The sequence below is a fragment of the Hemibagrus wyckioides genome, linkage group LG27, assembly GCF_019097595.1.
Source record: "Hemibagrus wyckioides isolate EC202008001 linkage group LG27, SWU_Hwy_1.0, whole genome shotgun sequence".
NCBI lineage: Eukaryota > Metazoa > Chordata > Actinopteri > Siluriformes > Bagridae > Hemibagrus > Hemibagrus wyckioides.
In genome coordinates this window covers 15,288,813-15,306,071 of record NC_080736.1, presented here as the reverse complement: position 1 = coordinate 15,306,071, position 17,259 = coordinate 15,288,813, and the positions used below count along the sequence as shown (strand labels likewise).

The 17,259-nt window shown below is 42.4% G+C and overlaps 1 protein-coding gene across 3 annotated transcripts; it reads right to left on the bottom strand.

Annotated features, from left to right (window-relative positions):
- Positions 1 to 5,319: 5,319 nt before the first annotated feature.
- ccnt2b (cyclin T2b) lies at positions 5,320 to 16,475 on the bottom strand. Of its 3 annotated transcripts, XM_058381871.1 has the most exons (9): positions 16,280 to 16,475; positions 14,321 to 14,402; positions 14,025 to 14,153; positions 13,132 to 13,192; positions 11,953 to 12,015; positions 11,596 to 11,641; positions 7,199 to 7,362; positions 6,572 to 6,642; positions 5,320 to 6,426 (listed from the first exon to the last, which is right to left on the bottom strand). In XM_058381871.1, exons 1-9 carry the CDS (start codon positions 16,435 to 16,437, stop codon positions 5,518 to 5,520), a joined length of 1,683 nt encoding a protein of 560 aa, XP_058237854.1. In that variant the 5' UTR covers positions 16,438 to 16,475; the 3' UTR covers positions 5,320 to 5,517. The 3 variants fall into 3 exon arrangements, 2 of the variants coding, with proteins under 2 accessions (XP_058237854.1, XP_058237855.1); XM_058381872.1 differs by lacking the exon at positions 11,953 to 12,015; XR_009203811.1 differs by lacking the exons at positions 5,320 to 6,426; positions 6,572 to 6,642 and having other exon boundaries at positions 7,222 to 7,362; positions 11,274 to 11,641.
- Between the last annotated feature and the right edge of the window lie 784 nt (positions 16,476 to 17,259).

Below are 17,259 nucleotides of genomic sequence, written 5' to 3'. Positions count from 1 at the left end.
CTCCTAAATATTCCACAGTCAACTGTCAGCTGTATTATAAGAACGTGGAAGTGTTTGGGAACGACAGCAACTCAGCCACGAAGTGGTAGGCCACATAAACTGACGGAGCGGGGTCAGCGGATGCTGAGGCACATAGTGCGAAGAGGTCGCCAACTTTCTGCAGAGTCAATCGCTACAGACCTCCAAACTTCATGTGGCCTTCAGATTAGCTCAAGAACAGTGCGCAGAGAGCTTCATGGAATGGGAAATGGAATGGAAAGCAGCTGAATCCAAGCCATACATCACCAAGTGCAATGCAAAGTGTCGGATGCAGTGGTGTAAAGCACGCTGCCACTGGACTCTAGAGCAGTGGAGACGCGTTCTCTGGAGTGACGAATCGTGCTTCTCCATCTGGCAATCTGATGGACGAGTCTGGGTTTGGCGGTTGCCAGGAGAACGGTACTTGTCTGACTGCATTGTGCCAAGTGTAAAGTTTGGTGGAGGGGGGATTATGGTGTGGGGTTGTTTTTCAGGAGCTGGGCTTGGCCCCTTAGTTCCAGTGAAAGGAACTCTGAATGCTTCAGCATACCAAGACATTTTGGACAATTCCATGCTCCCAACTTTGTAGGAACAGTTTGGAGCTGGCCCCTTCCTGTTCCAACATGACTGTGCACCAGTGCACAAAGCAAGGTCCATAAAGACATGGATGACAGAGTCTGGTGTGGATGAACTTGACTGGCCTGCACAGAATCCTGACCTCAACCCGATAGAACACCTTTGGGATGAATTAGAGCGGAGACTGAGAGCCAGGCCTTCTCGTCCAACATCAGTGTGTGACCTCACAAATGCGCTTCTGGAAGAATGGTCAAAAATTCCCATAAACACACTCCTAAACCTTGTGGACAGCCTTCCCAGAAGAGTTGAAGCTGTTATAGCTGCAAAGGGTGGACCGACATCATATTGAACCCTATGGATTAGGAATGGGATGTCACTTAAGTTCATATGCAAGTCAAGGCAGGTGAGCGAATACTTTTGGCAATATAGTGTACATTACTGTAAGTTCTTTGAATCCAGTCATCCCACATATCACCACCAGCTGGACATTAATATTTCAATGCATTTAAATAATTCTTACCACTATCAAGCTTTTCTTTTTTCTTTTGCTTAAAACTGCACCAATGTTCCAAATGGCCCCTCCAAAAAAATATGGCACCATCATTGAGAGATTGTGGGGTCAAATCTGTGGCCATCTGTTGCCAGGAGGTAGAGATGGCTCTCTGGATATGAAAGATGCTCTTCCCCATGTCTATCCGAACACAAGCAGACATGGGCATCAATCACAGGCGTCCAGGAGCTCGAGTAATCATAGGGGACAGGGCAGTTAGCGCTCTCCTCCAAGCTTGCTCAGCTGTACTATGAAGTTCAGCAGTCTGAAATAATGAAATGGCTGGCTTTACACGTCTTGGGGAAAAGAAGGGAGGAATTAGCTAGATGGGTAATTAGCTAGTGGCAATTACTAAATAGAGGAGGGGGGAAAAGTGATGGTACGTTTCCCTCCAAAACAAAAAACAATGCTCTATAACCATCGTAACAATGTAAAGATTACATAAGGAATATACAGTGGAATTACTAGATGATGAATTCTGTTATGAATATATTCATCTGCACTAGTGTCCACACTGCTGTTACAGAAGATTAATCAATACCTTCTGACCAAACAGAATTTGGCAGCACTGTGGAATAGAGATAAATAGAAATATTATAGCGTGCTAGGTGTGAGACAGTGATGGTAGGAGGACCTTTTGAGAGGTAAATTGAGTTAAAATCAAGCATTCTGGCTCATTTGATACATAGAGGGACTTTCAATTTCAGCTACTGTGGAAAGGACCTGCAGAAAGCCGCCTGGCCTTGTCTCGTCTCGGCGAAGTGCAGCATGTAAGCAGCGATCCAATCAGCTCTTGGGCAAACCGGTGCATTCAGGCTGTGATAAATACCTTTTCAACATACACACACTTAACACCCCCCTCTTGTAGAGAATAGCAGGCTGCGATAACAGCACTTAACATTTCATAGGGTGCAATCTAGCTAAACACTGCCTGTCTGCGCGCAGACAGTACACATTGTACAGCTGAGCGACTTCCCTTTAGCCGACGATAAGGCATCCTTTAATCTGCACTTTGCTTTTCAGTACCACCCTTCTAGCTACCTTTCTTTTCTCTCGCTCTCTTTCCCTCCTTCTTCTACCCAGGCTATAAGTGTGTCATTTAACACAATGGAACCTTTTCAGAAGGCCAGTTCCGTCAGCAGAAAGAGGTCGACGTCCCACAGTGGCAAATCCTGAACCGGTGTGTGTGTGTGTTATTCAGGCTTAATCTGAAACCTGGATATTAAGTGCAGCAAACGACATGCAGAAGCAATCCTGTGTTTTGGTTGATGACCTCAGCACAGGTTTGGATATAGGAGTGGCATTCGGGTCAGAGTGCATGTACTGTTTAGGTTTAGGAGTCATGATGAGAGGAGAACTGATGTGGATTAACTCTAGGTTAAACCCTTGGGTGAAGCCAGTTAGATTCCAGAAGGTTCCTTTAACTATGTGCCTTTTTTATGCCTCAGCCACTAGGTGAAGGAGGCACTATGGCGCTAAGGCACCAAGTTTCTTCCTTTATTCCATTTCCGCCCCACTTCCTTTCTTCTGAGGCTAAATGCTTATAGGATGTTCACTGTAACCAGATAAATCACACAAGGTCAAGTTCACAGCAAGGTCATACATCTTCATTCCCATTTGAGGCGTACCTATTAGTAATGACTACACTTGTTAGCATCCTCAAGTGACCATGACATTAAAACAAGAGGTTCCCCCCCATCTTACTGTTGAACCTGATTGATAATTGATATAAAAATGCCTTCATTCTGCTGTAACGTTCTCATTTCTGTAAAACGTTGGATTACTCACCCGAACATGATGCATCATGTAGAATCTGTACAATTGCATAATCATCAGTCGACATTATAAAGCTAATTTGAATAAAAGAGGAAGCTGTTTTGACAACAGCAGCAATATTTCAACAATTTCAACATCACCAATTACTCAAGGCTCAATCCAGTAGTGTAGATGGACGTAATGGAGTTTGTGAATGCAGGAACATAGGCAGGCGTTATAAATCTGGTCCATCTTAGCGCTTGTAACACGAGCTGAAATTAAAAAGGTGGCTTTGTGCAGGATGAGTTTTGAAGCATTACATCACCACTTTCTTTCTCGCTGCCAGAAGACAGACAACAGAACTAGAGCATGTTCATTTATACAGAAGTTTAAGATCTGTATAAGATCTTTTTCAGGTTAGCGGCGAGAAGAAAGTGGAGCATCTGCCTTCGTTTGCTGAGTTTGTGTACGTGAGCGCACACCTGCTCGACGGAGGGGCTCGGCCGCCGTGTTCCGAGTACAACGCCGTGACAATCTCCATAAATCAGCGCTCGGCCTCTTGGGGAATGAAGACTCTCAAATGGTTCTGCTGGGTTTTCAAGTGTCCCTTCAGCCCACATTCTTAAAGATCAGCAGCTGCTGCAAATACACAACTCAACATCGCCACCTAGTGGCAGAACACACGGGTCTGACCTGCAAGGTTGCATAATTTTACAGCAGAAAGCTTGTTATCACAAGTGGAAAGGGTGATATTAGGAGACAGAGATTCAAATAGCCAGATTAAACTGCAACATTTTACTCACCATTACACAAGATTGTTAATTAATCTTTCCTAACACAATATTCCTATAGTCTATTTAATATCTAGAACATGACAGATTACCATACAATTGGTGCAAAATTACAGATTTTTTTCCTTTCAAAGTTAATCACTAGAGAGAAAGAGAGCACTCACCAATGCTGCACAATGATGAGAGGTTGGTGTATAAATCCTAGTGTTTAAAGACATTAGTGTCTGATTTTTATACCTTTGTTCTTTTCCTTCCAAAAAACTCAAGGAATTCCTACCGTTCCTTCGAGTCGGCTCGAGTTCACGTTTCTGCCAGTCATATTTCTTCCCATTTCTACCTTGAATCTAGCTGTTCTCTTATCTACAATCCCAAAAAAAATAAATTTTTAGAACAGTAATATTCGTGACAAGAAAACTAAAAAAAAAAGACCGAATTTGTTTCTCAGGGTGGTTTATTAGATTAAATCATCCAACATTACCATTACCAGACTTGAACTCAAATTCCAGGCTCTTACAGAGAACTGTGGCATCCTAAAGAGAACACAAAAGCACTTCACAGCCAAGGAAAAAAACCCTAACTTCTCTTTGAGATCTCAAAATGGAGGTGTTACACACTGAGGCACTGAGCTACTGGACCCTTAAGGAATCTGAGGACTAGCATTTTTTTTTTTTTTTTAAATACATCATATGGATCCTGTATCGCAGTATTAAAAAAAGAGAAACTTTAGTACTTATTCTTCATATCACATCACACAGTCCTCTTAGACTGGGATGTTTTCCACACAGAACTCCTGGGTGTCTCGGATAACTGTCTGAGGAAGCGATGTGGAAGAATTATCCGAGATTAAGCCTTGCCTTGGAAAAAAATTCATATAATTTATACAATCTGTTAAAGTGACTCTGCTGAAAAGGCGCTGTAGTGGCCTTCTTTCACCCTCGTTTATGATTGAATAAACAAGATTATAGGAGGGTGTGATTTTTGCAGAGAAGAAGTGTACAAATCAGGCTCTATTTACTAAATGATCTGGGTTGCCACGCCTACCCGACTGACCTGATCAGCTCGCTCGTGGCTTCCAGGCTTCCACAGCTCAGTTTAAAGGGCTAATGAGGTAGGAGGGCAGGGGACAAGCCGAGGGAAAGCCTCTTACAACGGTAAGGCAATGGAATGAAGTGGACACACACCATCACGCCATCGCTAGAGGTAAAAGCAGGAGATTCGAGAGGCTAGAAGTTCAATAGAAGCAAAACTGCTGCTTTTTAACGATCCCAAATCGATATGTTCATGGATGTCATGTTACGCACTGAAGCATCTCCAAACCTGAGCATTGTGAGAATTACAGACATAGCATTTTTAAAAAGAGGGAGGGGGAAACGAGCAAATGGTTATCTGCGCCTCCCATTAGCAGTCATCTGCGCCTCCCATTAGCGGTCAACGTCTTTTCAAAATTCATCCCTTTCATTAAAAAAAAAAAAAAAAAAAAATCAAGTATATAGTACAAACACAGACATGTTACAACTCTCCTTTAGTCACACGATCCATTGTCCTTCGATCACTACAGCCAGAATAAAAACATTAGAACAGTATTTCACAGGCTGCTTCTCACGTAGTAAGTGTTTAAAACTGTGAATACACTTTGACATACAACAACTATTTCCTTTTTTCCTCTTTTTTTTTTCAGTGGAACAGCATGGTTAAATTAAGAGGTGAATATGAAAATAATGGACCAACTGACCCTAATATAACAGTTCTTTAAAAAGAAAAAAAAGAAAGAGAAAAAGAAAAAAAAAACACTTTTTTGCAGTTTTTAATAATCTGATTGCGTGCACTTTAGTAGTTCATGTTGTGTGCATTGAGCAGCGAGTCGAGCATGTTGAACGTGTCTGCGTAGTCCACGTGCTGGCCATTGAGTAACAGAGGAGCCGCACTGTCAGTGCTCGGCCCCTCCCCCGGCCTCCGGTCAATCTTCCCCAGCTGGGCGTGGCTGGCAGGCGGCAGGGGGGCGGAGCCGGTGTGGCTCTTGGAGGAGCGATGGGCTTTGTGGTGGCTGCTGTGTGCATGAGCATGTGTGTGCGAGTGTGTGTGCGAGTGTGTGGCGTCGTGTTTCGAAGCTCGGTGTTTCTCCCGACCTGAGCGAGGGCTGTGTCTGCTCTTACCGCCGCTCTCTGACATTTTGATCTTCATCTTCAGCTCCTCCTGACTCGCTGCGCCGTTTTCAGTGGAGGAAGACGAGGACGAAGGATGACGGCGTTTCAGCGAGCCACTCTTCATCTCCCGCTCCTGTCCGGGCTGACCGTATTTAACCCGCGCCAATGAGGAAGAAGACGAAGACGATGCTGAAGCTGTTGACATCAACACCGCCGATAAAGATGAAGACGAAGCCAGCGCTGCAGTTTCAGGCAGCAGGTGGCTGTGTTTGCGGCGCTGCAGCAGCTCAGCCGCTTGTTTCTCCCTGTATTTTTCTAGACTCAGTTTATTGGTGGCCGTGTGCTGCGGCTTGCTGCTGATCGCTACTCCCTGTAAGCTCGAGTGGGCATCAGCCTGGACGTAGGAGGAACTTGGGTTGGCTAGGCCATTGATGGCGTCTGACGGGAACAAAGTGGAGGAATCTTGGTACATGCCCCCCATCAAATCAGTCTTACTGTCAACCAGCAGGCTGTCCTGGCCTGAGGGCGGAGATGGGAAGGAGCTCCCCACCGACTGGCATTCCGTTTTGGACCTTTTGGCGGCTTGAGTGGCCTTTAAAAATACAAATAAATCAATTTCAAATTTCAAATGGATTTATTGTTCCAGAAGGCTGACAGGACTAAACAGACAACACTGAGATTACAGATATAATAATAATAATAATAAAAAACAAAACAAAACAAAACACAACACATACCCGCCAGTTCCTGATCCTTTTCAACCTGCTGGGCGTCTTCTCCAAAATCTGTAGGAACTCATGCGTTAACTCTGAAAACAGATGGAAGGCTCATTTAGAGGAGGAATGTATTCTAGATAAACAACAATCTCAGACCAGACTGCTCACAGTTAAAGTGAAAAAGAGAGAAAACAGACACTAGATGATTTTATATATATTTAATGTGCGCTGTGATGAGAAACTCATAGATGAAACTCTGGCCAATGACTTGCTAAAGGTTTGTTGAGTGTGTTAGATTAGAAACTTCAGTAGAATATATTCTCTTATTCAGTATTAATGCACTTAACTAACAAACACATGCCACATGATGTCAAATGGTCAGTTTCTACAAGTAGGCAATAAAACAGGAGTCTTGGCAGCACAATGGAGCTTCACCAAGTGGGCTATTTAATGCTATTTATGATCTGTCCACTCCTGCATGCTGTTTGAACTTGGGTACCATGTTTCTTTGTCCATCAGTAGGAGATATGTACCACGGGACCACCACTAAGCAGATAAGAGGTATGTGTACCCAATAAACTGGCAGCTCAGTATACAGATAAACGGCTGTATTCTTAAAAAAAACCAAAAAAACCTAAGAGTACTCACGGTCTAGTAGCTGCAGGGTGACAGTGGGATCCAGATACTCCCACCAGTGTTTACCGTCTGACGAGATGGGAATCTCCCAGTTGGACCACTTGCAGGCCAGGTGGATACACACACATGCCACCACCGTGGGTCTGTACTGCAGGCAGAACGTGGTCAGGTGCAGACTGCAAAACACACAAAGAGACAGAAACAGAAGACTCGCTTATTGTGGGCCTTTCGTCAATGCCATAATAAATCAGTGTTTGTGCAGGGGGTGATGTTTATTGTAAATCGTCTCAGCTGTGGTTCTGAGACTGATGAGGATCTTGCTAGAGTCAGAGGTTGTGAGACCACAGTGAATAAGCACACATGACCACAGGGGCTTTCGCAGAGACATGAATAACTGCTGCATAGGACGCTAATAAAAGCACAAACAGTGAGTGAAGTGCAAACATTTTCATTTAATCATCATAATAATCACACAAAATGACATTTAAAAAAATCTATAGAATGAAACAAAATACTATTCTTATGGGAACTCATGACAACACATTATGGCTGAACACCATGGATTCCTACACAGATGGTTAGATAAGCTAAGTCTTAATGTACAGTGCCTTGCGTAAGTATTTGCCTCAGTTCTGCTATTTCCCGTAACGCTGACCTTGTCTGGAGTCAGCATCATGTGCAAAATTACTTACAAATACAAATGTAAACAGTTGCAATTACATTAGCATTCACTACATTGCTGTGAGACCCCAACAATAATACTGATGCAACTAATTACCAAAAGTCACACAGCTGAATGGAGTCAACCTGTGTGCTAAGAGCCAGATGATCTCAGGAGAAAATCCACCCACTTCACTGAGCAGGTATAGAGGGCATAAGCAAGAGAAACAATCAAACTGCCAAAAAGAATAGGAGGCATGGTGGTGGTAGAATCCTGCTACAGAGACTGCGAGAGAATTGAGTTTACTGTTCAACAAGTCAATGGCCCTAAACATACTGCCAAAGATACACAGGAGGGGTTTAAAACCTGGAACCTAAATGTGCTAAATCTAATTTAGAATTTCTGGATAGACTGGATCCCTGTCTCACACGGCTGGGGCAATTTTGGCAAGAAGAATATTGGAAAAATGTTTGAATCCAGTTGATCCAAGTGACGGACACACACCCAGCCATCCATGTGATATAAAAGAAAATGTAATTCATCAGACCAGGCCATCTTCTTCCATTGCTCCATGGTCCAGTTCTGATGCTCATGTGCCCATTGCTGCTGCTTTCGGTGGGGCACAGGGATCAACATGGGCGCCCTGACTGGTCTGCGGCTATGCAGCCTCACACGCAACAAACTGTGATGCACTGTATTCTGATACCTTTCTCTCAGAACCAGCATTAACTTCTTCAGCAATTTGAGCAACAGTAGCTCATCTATTAGATTGGATCACACGGGCCAGCCTTCACTCCCCAAATGCATCAGTGAGCCTTGGCCGCCCATGACCCTGTCACTGGTTCACCACTGTTCCTTCCTTGGACCACTTTTGATAGATACTGACTAGGGATGCCACAATACTGAATATAATATTGAACCGTTCGGTACGACCTCCACGGTTCAATACAAGCATGTGAACCGTTTTTTTTTTCGGTTTTTCCTCAAAACAATAATAACCAGGCGTCTTAATTTTTTTTTTTTACCATGCGCTCCATTACTCTGCACCACCTGTTTGTTTTTGCCTGTACTGTAGGTCTACGTGCTGTGACAGACACGCCTCCCCGCGAGTAAATATCCAATCAGTGAGCGCTAAAGTTAGGGGCAGTAACCATGCTTGTGATGCTGGTGTCAGGTTTCACTCTAACCCTGGAGAGCGGTGAAGTGAGACAAACACGAGGAAGCAGCGCTGTGATTCAGATCTGTGGTGTGGGAACATTTCGGATTTGTTGTTGACTATGATGCCAATGAAACAAAAACGCTAAACAAAAAATGGCTGCGTTTAAGCACTGTTCCACATGAGTTACCTACTGACATGGAAATACTTCCAACATGACCGCACGCGTTACACACTACCGACACATCCTTTTTTCCCAACCTCTACGAATAAATGTGCAAAAAAAAACGAAAATGCTTTGGCAAAGCCTTGCTCTAATAACAGATAGTTGGAGCTCGGGGGTAACAGAGTTATCTCACAGTGACTGGTCATTACAGAGCGGATTAAGAGCACCGTCCTCCAAACCCATCTCCTGTAATAAAGTCATACAAGCGCTAATTTTTATCTCTCACTATTTTCAGCACACTTTCATTCTGTAAGTTGATTTTTGCATTTAAGTAAAATAAAGAGAATTGCAACTAAAACCAGTTTTTTTCTTCTTAACATACTTACTGTTCCTGTCACCTAACCAAAGAATAATGGAAAAAAACCTTTAATTTGCCAAGCCATCCGAACTGAACCGAACCGAAAACCGTGGGTAAAAACCGCGGTATGTATTGAACCGTAGGTTAACTGTATTGTTGCATCCCTAATACTGACCACTGCAGACTGATCGGTGTACATTTGCTGTTTTAGATGTAATATCAAATTATAAAAATCCTAATCAAGTCCATTTCAAGTACAAATCATCTACAAAACATGAAAAAGAGGCGCCACAGTGGGGCAACAGAAAATCGTTCGCCCTCTCGTCTGGAGATCGAGAGTTCTGTTGATATCACAGCCATCGGTGGAGTCCAGGAGTCAAAGACAGCAAAGTTGGCAGAAGGTCATAAGATAGGGGAAAGCTGACTGGTGGTAACTGTCCAAGACCAAATTATAACGGTGAATACTTACGCAATGAACTGCAAGTTAATAATTAACAGCTGAAACTGTATTAAATGAACAGTGGTGTATTATAATCTGTATGAAGTGTACTTTTACACTGAAGAGAACGTTTGGTTCCTGCTGATATAGCATTATTGCTTGCCAGTAAAATAAATAAATAAATAAAGGCCTGGACTATTCGTACAGTGTGCTCCTTAATGCAGTCGTTTCGATTCAGCTTGTAAAGCTCACTCGTGTTGACTTTCTAGATAAACAATAGCTGATAATTACAGTAATCCATGTTAGAGCTGTCGTTACAAGAAGTTAATTAGTTGGTGACGTCCACTTTATGCAGCATGGCGTTTCGTCTAAATGCCACCGAATTCGAACTGCACAAAACCGCCATCTGATCAATTTACAATGCACATTTGATGGACTGCTAGGTTAAATGAAACTATGCATTCTAGAAATAAAAAGCTTGTAAACAAATCATGGCAAAGGCAGCTGGAGTCAAATGGTAATGCACATTGTCAGTGTGTGTGTGAGAGTCATGCAGAACACATTAATAAATTAAGTAAAAATGATTGATTAAGGGTTACCATTAAGGTTAACAGCAGAAAGACCAATTTCACCTGCATGGTAAAACCCCTTTATTTTTCTTGGCATGTCAATTAAGCTATTTAGGTCAGAAACCATTTATTGTTCCCCTAACATCTACTTCTGGTGTTCCTTCCATGACTGGGTCATGCCCATAATCCTGTCAGAGTTTCAGAACATCTACAACTGCCCACTGTGACTCCTTTAACATTTTTTCCATTTATCCATGCTTAATCCCTTATGATGAAGCGTATATCGATAATGAAATTTCGATTTTTTCCTAGTTGCTAAAATCCTAGTCTAACAGTGGGCTCGCACCTTACAATAAAGAATTCAACGTTCTCTGATGTACTATAGTAATGTCATGTAAATATTGTGTTAATTAGCCAGTTAACAGGATTCAACTACTTCCTGTGCAAAGAAATATGAAAAATTAAATTAAAAAATAATAAAAAAAGAAAGGCTAAATAATTAAAATAATCAGCCTGAGGATGCACAATAACGTTGGTATGTTTTTCCTGATAAAAAAATTATACTGGCTAAAAAAAAAAAAAAAAAATTAAAATTAAATAAAAAATGTATATTTTTAATCTATGATTCAAAATGTTTTTGAATAACTAGAATAACAAGTTTTTGCTCTATTTTTTTTTTTAAATCAACAAATTTTTATTTTGACAAGAAAATAAAGAACTGCGAGTTGATTTACTTACCGGCACGGCCTCTAAGTTTACCCCTGTGCAACCCTGAGCTGATATTCAGGCTACCAATTGAGTCATTAGACCTACTGCACTCTGAATCAAGCAATAGTCACGAGCACCTCTACACCTCGCACTGTGCCGTTCAGCCTCCTGTGCCAACACTAAGCCCTTGTACAGTACACCGCACCGCGCCGGGCCTCCAGGGGGCCGCCCACAGGCGTGCCACCCCATGCCGTGGCACGAGAAAGGGCGTCAGCTACAGGGAGGAGAAGCGGGCAGAACGGGAAGCTATAGGGTGCCATGGTAGTGCAACAAATACGGTCAGGGTAACAACCTGTTGGTAGCCATGAAATAGGAGGTCTGGGCCAAATCCTTGCTCGCTGTGTAAACAGAGACAAGAGACAAAAATTAGTACATGACAGCTATGGCATTTCTGTCAAGCAAAATATAGCAATAGCTCCAGATCCTGATGATCATGCCCACTACTTTCAGCCAAGCAGAATACTTTTACAGTTTAAGAGTTATATCTTACAAATGATTTGATTTGTTCAATGTCACGCATTTCAAAATGTTTGAAGCCCAATAGACAGGCTTAAGAAACATTTAAAGGTGAAATATTACACAACAAAGAGAGATAACGTGGAAGAAGAGAGAAAAATGCAATGTTTTGAGTAAAGCTGGAAGATTCTACCTCGTACTAGCTGGGAACATCTCACCACATCGGTGTGTGGATGATCTATAGTAATCTCAAAGCCTGAAACGAAAGGAAAGATACGATTCGACTCATCATAGAGAGAGAAAAACAAAAACAAATCAAGAACAATCACACACGTATATACACCGATCAGTCATAACATTATGACCACTGAGAAGTGAAGTGAATAAGACTGATGATCTCATCATGGCACCTGTTAGTTGGTGGGATATATTAGGCAGCAAGTGAACATTTTGTCCTCAAAGCTGAAAAAATGGGCATTTGAACGAGTTTGACAAAGGGCCAAATTGTGATGGCTAGACCACTGGATGAGAGCATCTCCAAAAATGCAGCTCTTGTGGTGTGTTCCTGGCCTGCAGAGGTCAGTATCCATCAAAAGTGGTCCATAGAAGGAACAGTGGTGAACCGGCGAAAGGGTCATGAGCGGCCTCTTTCCCCGTGCCACAAAGCAAAAATGGTTCAGGAATGGTTTGATGAGAACAACGAGTTTGAGGTGTTGATTTAGCCTCCAAATTCCCAACCGAGCATCTGAGGGATGTGCTGGACAAATAAGTCCGATCCATGGAGGCCCCACCTTGCAACTTTCAGGACTTAAAGGATCTGCTGCTAACATCTTGGTGCCAGATACCACAGCACACATTCAGGGATCTAGTGGAGTCCATGCCTCGACAGGTCAGGGCTGTTTTGGCAGCAAAAGAGGGGACCAACACACTATTAGGCAGGTGGTCATAATCTTATGGCTGATTGGTGTCTATACAGGAGGTACATTTGTCTGTATCCAGTAACAGGCAATAAATTTTGGTTTATGTGCCCAGAGACACCAGAGTGTCAGAGCATCATGTGAGTGAAATTAAAGTGCCAGTGGTTTACATTTACGGCATTTGGCAGACGCCGTATCCAGCATTTTCTCATTTTATACAACTGAGCAATCGAGGGCTAAGTGTCTTGCTCAAGGGCACAGCAGTGGACACTTGATGGACCTAGGATTTGAACTCACAGCCTTCCAATCAGCGCCTTAACCACTACACTACCACATCCCAACTTGTTTACTAGGTTAAAGTAACAAATTACAGGACGGATGAGAAATAATGACCAATGACCCTTACAGAGAGAGAAAGAGCAGACTGCCTGCTTGTCTCACACACACACACTCACCAAGTGTTTGCAGCACGATGGTTTCTAGAAGCACCAGTTCTTGTGCTTGTTGGAGGTATGTCTGTGGACCAACCAGATTTATAAGTCACACACTGAATCCACGTGATCCGCCAAGAACAATCTTTCTTTCTTTTTTTAACGCCATGCCAGCTTCTATGGCTATATTCATGGCGAGAGTCAGTTTTTGTTATTCAATATTAAATCTGTTAAAGATGTTTAAGATTAACTTTTTTTTTAGGAACTTTAAAACCGAAGATGGGTTTACTTGTTTAAAAACTTTTTCAAGTGTCAACAGAATAAAAGTTTTCTTCTAGGGGTAAGTGTTACATTCGAACAAAATATGTTCGATGGACAGAAGGGTTTTAAATGATGGACACTGTGGTGGATTTTCTCTTTATAGTAAAAACTGGTGTGTAGCTTTTGAGTGTCCTGTTCTGCATCTTGTATATCCGACTTGATCCCAACGGTTATTAAAAGGAAATGTATGTTTTGTCAAGAACAATCAATCAAGCACATGTTTGCTCTTATCTGAGCTATTTATATGCCATAAGACGCATTTAATCTCACAACCACTAATTACTCAATAAAACACAACAGGCTACACCCCGCACTCCTTTAACTCTGCTGTTCGGTTTTGCTGAGTCATTTTGCCGTGTGAATGCCGAGTGACTCAGCTTCTACCAAGAGGCTTAAAGGAAAAGTCACTGAAAGTTCATCCCCCATGTAGGGCATATGTTTCATAATTCATTTCGGTAATTGATTAATCCCTCAATTATACCTAATTTAAAGGTCATGCTAGTGGTAACATTAATTATTTACTGCATCAGCTTGGTCATAGTGCCTTTTTTTTTTTTATTAGAATGAAAATAGAAGAATTCCACCCAGACACTCACATTGCTATTAGTGTCCAGTGGAGGTTCTTGTGGATTAAGACAGGCGTGTGCCACTTTAATGACGTGTTCAAGTTTCCGGGGTTGCTCTTCCACTTTAGCAGCTAAAAATAGAGTGGTGGGAGAGATGATCTGCGAGAGACAGGGGAACAGTGCGTTAGCATGCTCGGCTCAAAGCGTGGTGCCGAGCCAGTGACTCGCATACCAATAAACAGTGGAATTGATGCTTGAGACTTATATCTTTAAATACACGCAAAGCTCAGCATTAATCAGCTAGGCAACATAAACAGGACACTCACGTTTCGATGGAACTTCGTGAAGGAGTTTAGCATATAAAATCGGTGCATATAGACGATGGCAGTGTTGATTGTAAGCTGGGAACTGAAAAGAAAACACTAAGGAAAACAATCACACCACAAACACTGCATTTAAATTGAGAGGGGTTTGTGATTCAGTCATGGTTGTGTTTGTCACATATACGTTATTGCACAGTGAAATTCTTTCTTCGCATATCCCATCCTTGGAGGGTTGGGGTCAGAGTGCAAAGTCAGCCATGATGAAGCACCCCTGGAGCAGAGTGGGTTAGGGGCCTTGCTTAAGGGTCCAACGGTGACAGCTTGGCGGTTCTGGGGCTGGAACCCCGATCTTACGGTCAAAGACCCAGAGCCTTGACCACTTGAGCTACCACCGCCCGGGTTACTGTTCCATTATACTATCTCCCTGCAGACTTTTTCAAAAAAAAATTGTTCAAATGCATATCCACCTTTTTTTTTTTTTTTTTTTTTTTAACACTGAACCCTACAATCAGACTACAGCAGCCTGTTTCTCTGTCCAGGGGAAGCGGTGGTGCTGGAAACCCTTTAACTGTGTGATCAGTAACTGTAACAAACACACTAGACTAGGCAGAGTTGATCAAAAACATCTTATCAAAACACACAAAAGAACCTGGCACCGCTGACCAAAACCTTTCTCCATGAAACAGCCCCACAGTCACGTACACTGCTGCCTGTGCTAGTGTGACGTTTTTCTTCATCTTGGCACTCCACCAACAAAACAAGACTTTTTAGGGAAGAGAGAGAGAGAGCAATATCTATTTAGTTTGTCATAAATGGAGGTGTGTGTGTGTATGTATATATATATATATATATATATATATATATATATATATAGAGAGAGAGAGAGAGAGAGAGAGAGAGAGAGAGAGGTGTGTGCCTATATTTTAGTTTCACTATTACTGCATACAGAACACTGATTAAATCAGCGATATTTTTACACTTAGTTATCAAACCTCTTTAATGTCAAACTAAAACCACAACGCAACTGTAAACCTTTATACTTTATCCGTCTGTCCATGTTTATTTCCACTTCCACAAAACAAAGAATTAGCTGCGCTGCTAAGCTAGCTCAGCTAATAACCTCCGCCTAGCTATGTAACGCTAGCAGAATGATGTCGTCTGCTAAACTAAGCTAGCCATCAAAACTACACTTAAATTATTCGACGAAGTTTTATTCGCCTTAATGTGTCACATGAACTGTTACAAACACAGTGGTTGACTTTGGTCGAGTTACAGTCTAATTCCCAGCCGTTTTCACACACAAACACCGTTAGCTTTCTTTTTTTTTCCTTAGCTCGTACTAGCCTGCAGTCCACCAATCGGGACGCGGCACGGCCAGCGTGTTAGATAATGAGCCGTACGCCAATGAGTCGACTCTCTTATATGAACCGTGACTCAGAGTCGTTCTTTTTACACATAACGAAAGCAAGCATATACGCTACTCGTTAGTGTACACAGAAAAAGAATTAGGATAAGATAAAGGATCACATCAACACACGGATACGTACTATATACATCAATACACGCGCGATTAATCAACGAGTCGACTCTTAACGGTGAACAGTCAAAAAAAAAAAAACCCGACTCCCTTGAAAAGATCCGGAATTCCCGTCACTACAGCCTTTCCCAGAGAAGGGGGAGATATTACTCGGAATACAGGTGGGGAAAAAAATACGGCGTCGCACGAGCTAGCTTAGCTTCCCTACTTCCTTCCGTCCCTTTGTATAAAACAAAACGGTTCATATCACATGTTAAAGCATTTACACACAAAAGAAATCAAGATAAATATCACACAGTAGATCATATCGGGTTATTTCTGACTTTAAATAGAAAGGTTTGCGTTGGGCAGTAAGTGGCACGTTAGGAGAAAATAACGCTAACTAATCACACCTCGGCCCTGTTCGGCTTCAACTGAAAGGATACACGTTAAGCCGCTGGCCCATATCCTGGATGAGGTTGGCAGCTTGCTGTCGGTAAGATAATTCCCGGTCTGGCTCGATTCCGCAGCGGCGAGACGGCGTGTTTTCGATTTGTTCCCGGGTGAAGAGCCATTTCGTGGAGCCTCGCAGCACCATCGCCATGTTCGTCCCGACGCCGCTCGCCTCCTTCCGCTGGCGTCATTGTCACATCCGGAGATTTTCGCTGTAGTTATTCCCACCGCCACCTAGCGGCCGGGGATAAAACAGCACTGTGCACGTAACTGGAAAGTTCTTTAAAACACATGGATTTAGTTCATAATAAACACCTCTTCGTGGTTTTAAGGCGACAAAACTATCCATAATTGCCCATAACCACCACCCCCATGTATATCTCACTAAGTATACACTATATAATTCACACCTAAGTAACATTTTAGCATGTGGGAGAAGATTCATTCAGTTGTAGTGGATCCAGAGCTTATCCTGGGAATGCAATATTACACCCTTTCAGCCTTTAGCCTGTTCTTTATTGAAGACGAGCAGCTAAATACAGGGTCCTGTGATGAACCTAGTTACAGAACACGGTACAAACTGGCTAAGAAAACATGATTACTGACGGAGATCCTGAAGAGTATGAGGAAATCGGGACATCTCCAGGGGTCCTCAGAAACTTGATCACATGTAGTGTGGAGAACATTTTTAATCTGCTGTATTGCCACATGGTTTGGAAACTGTACTTCAGACACCTTCCACCACTACCACTTCCAGTTTGTATTCTTAATATATAAATGCTGAAGCATGTACTACACAGGACTTCTTAAAAGCTAATTTCACATTAGCTTAAACGGCCCAGTCCATCACTTCATGTAAATAATGGATGACCCAAGTACATTTAGAGTCTATATGGTTCATTCTTTGAACCGTTTTTATACTTTGTTTCATTTGTTATTACTATTGTAAGCATCTGTGAGAACGTACAAACTG

Coding starts and splice junctions, on each gene's coding strand:
- ccnt2b (XM_058381871.1), bottom strand. CDS start 16,437: ATGGCGATGGTGCTGCGAGGCTCCACGAAATGGCTCTTCACCCGGGAA. Junction 13,193..14,024: donor CACTGGACACTAATAGCAAT/GTGAGTGTCTGG, acceptor GTTGGTCCACAG/ACATACCTCCAACAAGCACA. Junction 6,427..6,571: donor AAAGGATCAGGAACTGGCGG/GTATGTGTTGTG, acceptor GTATTTTTAAAG/GCCACTCAAGCCGCCAAAAG.